Source organism: Echinops telfairi, unplaced genomic scaffold, assembly GCF_000313985.2.
Source record: "Echinops telfairi isolate 266 unplaced genomic scaffold, ASM31398v2 ScPeMD7_7;HRSCAF=31, whole genome shotgun sequence".
Lineage (NCBI taxonomy): Eukaryota > Metazoa > Chordata > Mammalia > Afrosoricida > Tenrecidae > Echinops > Echinops telfairi.
In genome coordinates this window covers 7,370,741-7,378,057 of record NW_022103904.1, presented here as the reverse complement: position 1 = coordinate 7,378,057, position 7,317 = coordinate 7,370,741, and the positions used below count along the sequence as shown (strand labels likewise).

Sequence of the window (7,317 nt, the reverse complement as noted above, 5' to 3'; positions counted from 1 at the left end):
ATCCTTGTACTCATGAAGAATGGCGTTTGTCCTCTATCATCCGCTATGCCACTGAAATTACCTACCCCATGCTGACCTCATAAAGGTGTTTGTTGCTGATTGTAATAATTTCTTAACTGGGATACGGGTGTGGGCGCATGCTCCAGTGAAATTCTTAGCCCCAGTTCTTCCATCATTGTGCCTCTATTGGATTTATCTTATAGTGCTTTCTCATCTATTTTATGTTTTATAGGAGTGCTGGTGACATAGTAAGTGAAGTGGTTAGCTGACAATTGCAAGACTGGTGGTTCTACCCCACCAAATGCTCCTTGACACAAAAAATGCAGATTTAGAGTCTCAGAAACCTCAAAGAGTCATTCTGTTCTGTCCTATTGGGTCTCTTTGGTTTGGAACCAACTCAGGGACAGTGGGTTTGGTCTTTTGTTATTTAATTTTTAAATGGGTTATCTATTAAATCATTAACATTGGAAGGTGGGATTTAGCCTAGCTTTACCGCTGCATCTGGAAGCCTCACATGAAAAGGCACTAAACTGACATCAAACTGTTGTTGTTGTTCTTAGGTGGCATTGAGTCTGTTCCAACTAATTTATTCGACCCTTGGTCTCTGCCTCCTTGGACCAATGGCCCATCTGTCACTCTGTCACCCAATCCCATCATTTTGACCCCACTCTGTCTCATGGCTTCCTTGCCTCAGCCTCTAGTCTCAGCCTGGTACCTTTGCTCTGTCCACAGTCTCAATGGTGCTAAGGGTCTTAGACTCTGTCACTGTAGACGGAGATCATGAATGTTTTTCCAACTGTCCAGGTTTTCTCTCTGTGTCTGAGGTGGCTCTTCTACACAGAGGAAAAGCTTGCACGGTAGTGTGTTTTTGTCTTTTAACAGGCCCATCTCCAAGGTAACAAAGGCTGTGGATTTGTTCACATCCTCTACTAAATTAGGAACTTGATCCCACCCTTAATCCTGTCCATTAGTATAGCACAGAACTCCTGCCAAAATGGGATTATAGCCACAGGCATAGAGCCTAAAAAGGGCTATATTAGTTGACTATAGCTCACCTATACTGTGCTATCACTACCTTATTTAATCCCCACAATATTCTATTTCAGAAGTGCTTTATATATTTCCAATTTACAGTCAGAGAAGTTAAATGTCTTGAGCAAGACCACACAGCAATTGAGAAATGAACCTGGGATTGTAAATGCTAGGTTTAACTGGGTGATGGGCAGGACATTATTTAACCACCACATGATAACTAGCACTTAAAACTTCTAATTTTAACAGTTTTATTGACATATAGTTCACCCACCATACAATTCAATGGCTTAAATATACTAAAAAAGAGTGTGCAATTGTCCCTGCAATCAATTTAGAACTTTTTCTTCATTAGTGTATTCACTAGTATCAGCTTCTGATTTCCATACCATCCCACCCCAGCCCAGCTCAGTTTAGGAATTCCTAAAATCTGTTGGTCAGAAAAAAAACACTAATTTACTAGTCTCTGTTTTCCTTTTCCCAACCACTTTGGTCCCAAGAACTTCTCCAGTAATTACCCGAACCGTAATTACTCTTCACAACTTTGCTCTCCATTTCTCATGATGCTACTTATTGGCCCAATGGTGAGGATTTTTGTTTTATTTACATTGTTCTCCCCTCTCTATTCAGGCATTTTCCAGACACTCCCCTCTCCCCTTCTAATTAGAGATAAACAATAGAGAGAGAGAGAAAATACAATTAAGAATATCTGCAATGTTTCAGCCTCTGTTGTAGGAACTGAGGATAGACAGGTGAGCAAAACTGACTAAGACCTTGCTCCAGCTGGGATTTAGATCAAGTGAAATGACATAAAGTAGCAGGGTGGGTCACCAACAGTCAGCAGCTCGGGAGCTTAGTGAAGCAGGCCAGATGGGATATTGAATGCCAGCAATGCAAGGTGACGGAATACACCTTGTGTACATTACTTGAACCAGCCTCAAGTTCAAGTAATGTACCCACCATCAGTGTGGCAAAGCAGGTCTCAAAGGAGCCTCAAGTTCCAGCAACATGATCCATGGGTTGGCCTGACCCACAGGTAGTGTAGCTTACAGGTTGAGGCAGAGAACTAGCTACAGCAGCAGCAGGCTCTCTCAGGCACACTCCAGCACACTCCGATCATCAGAGATCACCAGAGCACAAGAGAGAGGGGGCGGGCATTGCAGAGCCATTTATCTCTTTGTCCTCCAATCAAACTGCGACCTGATTAATCCCACATGTTCCTATTGGCCAGGTTAGCACAATAAACATACCTATCACAGTTACCGTCACTGGGCTGTCTATCTGGATGAATAGCTTTCTGGGCAGAAAGTAAAGATTGAAGGGCAGACTTGGGGGATCTGGATCCAAGCCAAGACTAGAGTAACTGAAGTGTAATGGGTGAGTGAGAAGAGTAATAAAAGATAAGGTCATATCATAGAGGCCTTGGCAAGAAGTTTGGAGATTCATATCCACTTGTTATTTTTTCACATTTAATGCTTATTTGTCTATTCCCATAAGAAAAAAATCCTTCTACATTCATAATAATCTATGCAGACCTTTCCCTTACTATATCTCATGGGGACATTTCTGGAACAGTCTTTCAGTTGACATTCTTGACAGACAAACCAGTCCCGTAAGAGTACTTCCCCATTGGACTAGTCCGTCTTTGCGTACCACCCAATCTCTAAGCATTTTACCATGTCTGGAGCTGTACGTGAACTGCTGCTCTTATAGAATAAATTGACTTTCAGTCCCCTAGATAGTGTTTCATGGTGATCTTTGTCAAGATAGAGAAATATTAAATGCATGAGGTCCGGTTCATAAAAGGGATCATGGAAATTGCTTTAAGGCAAGTACCTAGTTTCCATATTAGCAATAGGAAAAAGTTACTCATGTAAGTTGAGATTTCCCGATTTACTTGGAGAAGAATTTTCTATGGGATGTTGAAAATAGTAACATTCAATAGCAACGGAACCACTTAGGGAAATTGCAAGGAGAATGACATATTTTCAAAATAAGGCTTATTTGATAAAATGCGTTTGAAATGCCCCATTTCATATATCTGGCTGGAAACTCTTGAGACAGCAAGCTATGCAGGAATGCTTTTAGCTACTGCCTACTCAGCCTGACTCTGAGCTGTTTTAGCCAAGAGAGGCTCCCTTCTGGCTGCTTTACCTGCTCATCACATGGACTCCATTTGGAAGCTTGGCTGGGACAGACATGAATAAAAAGGGCGGGGCACACAATGGTCGATTGGAAAGGTCAAGAAGGAGATTTTCAGGGTGGGAACAGAAAATAAGATGGTAAAAATGGTCATACTTCTTTCCAACATTAAGAGACAGTTTAACAGATGCGTGAAGGGTCCAGATGGAGGAACCAAAAAAGAGTAAGTGGATGAGGCTTTTGTGAGAGGTCTTCTAAAATTTTATGTGTGTGTGTGTTTCTTGATTTTTTTCTATATTATGTAGCTAACACATGTACACACTATAGAAAATAGCTTTTTTGTTTTGCTGTTATTTTATAGAATTAGGATCCTGTGCTCTAGTTCCAACTCCTAGTGTAAAACAGGATGAAACATTGCCTGTTTCTATGCCATCCTCGCAGGAGTGTGGTCCAGCCCATTGTTGCAGTCTCTGCTTTTCTTGAATGCCCTTCTCTGAGCCGCTGCTTTACCAAGCATGGGGGTTTTCCCCATGGACAAATCTCTTTGGATGTCAGATGCAAAGTCTCTGAGATAAAGTCCCCCCATCCTTTCCTCCAGGGAGTATCCTGGCTGTACTTTTCCCACGATGAGCTTGTGTTCTCTTCTGGGTAGTCCGCGGTATTTTCAATATGTTTGCCAACCATAATGAAAAGATATTGATTCTTCCCTGATGTTTCTCCTTCATTGCACAGCGACCACATACTTAAGAAGCGATTGAAAATGCCCTGGTTTGGGTCAGGCACACATTAATCCTCAAAATGTCAGGTTTGCTTTAGAAAACTTAAAATAAGTCTTTTGCAACAGATTTCCCCAATGAAATATGCATTTGCTTTCGTAGGTGCTGCTTCCCTGAGCACTGGTTATGGATCCAACACAAAGAAACTCTTGACAACGCTGATCTGCTCCGTTTCTCATGATGCTACGTATTGGCCTACTCGTGAGGATTTTTGTTTTCTTTCCACTGTGCTAAAATCCACACTGAGGGCTGTAGCCTTTGATTGTCATTGATCAGTGCTTCCAGTCTTGTGAGCTTTCACCATAGGTGTCATTTGCATCTTGCAAGTTGTTAATGAGCCTTCCTCCAATCCTCATTCTTCTTTATATAGTCTGTCTTCTCAGAGTACCAGCTCACGGTACAGAGTGGATTTTTATCATTAGTTGTTGCTGGGTGCCACTGAGTCGCTTCTGATCCATAGCAACTCTGGGCAGCACAGAAGGAGATGCTGCCCAGTTCTGTATCATCACCACATTGTTGCTGTGCCGGGTCCCATTACTGCCGCCACTGGGTCAGGTCATCCTGCTAAGGCCTTCCTCCCTCTGGCTGTCCCTCCACTTGCCCAAGCGTGATGACCTTTTCCAGGGACTGGCTTTTCCTGACAACACGTCTACAGTACCTGAGACAAAGCCACATTGTTACTGCAATCACATAGTTATATACAGTGAACCCTTGCCACTTCACTAGCTTCAACTTGCGCGGCTTCACTCTATCGCGGTTTTTGCGTAACAGCGCATGCTCTGTCATTACTGCCACTGATTGGCTCATACTGTACACGCTTGACGCCATAAATAATATAATAAATAATAAATGATAATTGTAACATCCAAAATGTTTTACTGTATTTTCCCTTTTTCGTTTAATAAATTGGGTAATATGAGTGTAATGGTGACTAAAGGGTGTTTTTTCATGTCCTCTATGCTCTAACTATGAAAATATTTGATTTACAAATAAGGAATCCTACTTTGCGGAATTTCATTTATCACGGTAGGGTCTAGAACCGATTAACTGCGATAAACAAGGGTTCACTGTAATATAAAATGTTCTATTTTAGCAATATTTAAGTGTGAAATATATTGGGGTTAAGAATTTTCACTATTAACCCCCAAGTAGCTAGTTCTATCTACTACTATCTACTTCCAGAAGTCATCATCGTCCCAACTTGAACTCTGTGCTCATGAAGCAATAACAGCTGATTTCCCCGGCTCCTCCCAGCATCTCGTAACTTCCATTTTTTGTGTGTACAGGAATTTGACTAAGAAATATTTTTCTTATAAGAGAATACAATATTGACCATTTTTATACCTAGATTACTTCACTTAGCCCTCTGCTTCGAGCATCAACTTTGTAGTGTGAATCAGAATGTCATTCAGTCTATAGCTAAAAACATTCCACTGCGTGTACATAGCACGTTTTCTCAATCTATACACCACCGCCAGGTCCATTCTAGTTCATAGAGACAATGTATAGGGTTTCTGAGGCTCTAAGTCTGCATAAAGCAGATAGCCTGATCTTTTTCCCACAGAGCAGCTGGTATACTTGAACCAATAACCTTGCAGTTAGCAGTCCACCACATATTCTATAGGAGCCCTGGTGGTTACGTGTGTTGAACTGCTAACTGTAAGGTTAGTGGTTCAAATCACTCACCACTCCAGGAGAAAGATAAGGCTTTCTGATTCTATAAATAAAGATTTAGGCTCAGAAAATCAAATAGGCAGTTCTATTCTGTCTTATAGAATTTTTATGACTCAGAATTGGCTCAATGGCAGTGAGTCTTGGAATGACAATGGAAATGAACATTGTTTCATGTTTTTATTGGCCATTTGCACACTTTGTACATCTTCTTTGAAGAAATGTTTACTCAATTTCTTTGCCTTTTAAAATTATTATTATTGCTGTTGTTGAGTTGTGGGAGTTCTTTATATAGTTTGGCTGTTAAAGCCTTTTCGGGGTATCTGGTCCCCGCCCTCCGCCTCGCTGCAGCCCTTCTCCTTTAGCTCCACGTTCACTCACCACCGTGAGCGTGCAGGTCTCCAGATCCTACAAGGAGGGCACCTTCCTGTTCACCTCGGAGTCCGTGGGGGAAGGACACCCAGATGAGATTTGTGACCAGATCAGTGATGCTGTTCTTTATGCCCACCTTCAGTAGGATCCTGACGCCAAAGTGGCTTGTGAAACTGTTATTATTAACACTGGACTTGTTATTCTTGCTGGGAAAATTACATCCAGAGCTGCCATTGACTACCAGAAAGTAGTTCGTGATACCATCAAGCACATTGGCTATGATGATTCTTCCAAAGGATTTGACTACAAGGCTTGTGCTGTTCAGGTGGCTTTGGAACAACAGTCACCAGACATTGCTCAAGGGGGTCACCTTGACCTGAATGAGAAGGAGGTTGGTGCAGGAGACTACCAGGGCATGGTGTTTGGTTATGCCGCTGATGAAACTGAAGAATGTATGCCTTTAACCCTTGTCTTAGCCCACCAGCTCAATACCAAACTTGCTGAACTATGTCGCAATGGCACCTTACCTTGGTTATGCCCAGATTCTAAAACTCAAGTGGCTGTGCAGTACATGAAGGATCGAGGTGCTGTGCTGCCCATCAGAATCCACGAAATTGTTATGTCTGTTCAGCATGATGAAGATGTTTCTCTGGATGAGATGAGGGAGGCCCTGAAGGAGAAAGTCATTAAAGTCGTTGTTCCTGCAAAGTATCTTGATGAGGACACAATCTACCACATACAGCCTAGTGGCAGATTTGTAATTGGGGGTCCTCAGGCTAGTACTGGTTTGAGTGGCCAGAAGATAATTTTGGACACTTATGGAGGCTGGGGAGCTCATGGAGGAGGTGCCTTTTCAGGAAAGGATTGTACCAAGGTGGACCGCTCAGCTGCTTATGCTGCCCGTTGGGTGGCAAAATCCCTCATTGAAAGAGATCTATCTGTGCAGAAGGGTGCTTGTGCAGGTCAATGACGCTATTGGAGTTTCTCACCCATTATCAATTTCCATTTTCCATTATGGCACCTCTGAGAAGAGAGAGCAAGAGCTAGTAGATATTGTGAAGAAGAATTTTGACCTCCGCCCTGAAGTCATTGTCAGGGATCTGGATCTGAAGAAGCCAGTTTATCAGAGGACTGCTGCCTATGGCCACTTTGGCAGGGAAGACTTCCCCTGGGAAGTGCCCCAAAAGTTTAAATATTAAAAAGTGTCAGCCTTTTCTCCCCAGACTTGCTGGCGTGGGCTACAGAGAAGGCTCCAAGCTCTGAGGGAAAGACCCCCTTCCTACATTTGTCCTGTCCTCCGTCAGCTCCTGATCACCTGCTGTCC

General features: G+C 42.6%; 1 protein-coding gene across 1 annotated transcript; it reads left to right on the top strand.

The window, feature by feature from the left end:
• The first annotated feature begins 3,320 nt into the window (after positions 1-3,320).
• Positions 3,321-7,192, top strand: LOC101650052 (S-adenosylmethionine synthase-like). Its single transcript, XM_045286285.1, is given in 3 exon segments — positions 3,321-3,397; positions 5,931-6,930; positions 6,932-7,192. Coding segments are annotated over 3 exon segments (1,338 nt in total).
• The last annotated feature ends 125 nt before the right edge of the window (positions 7,193-7,317 follow it).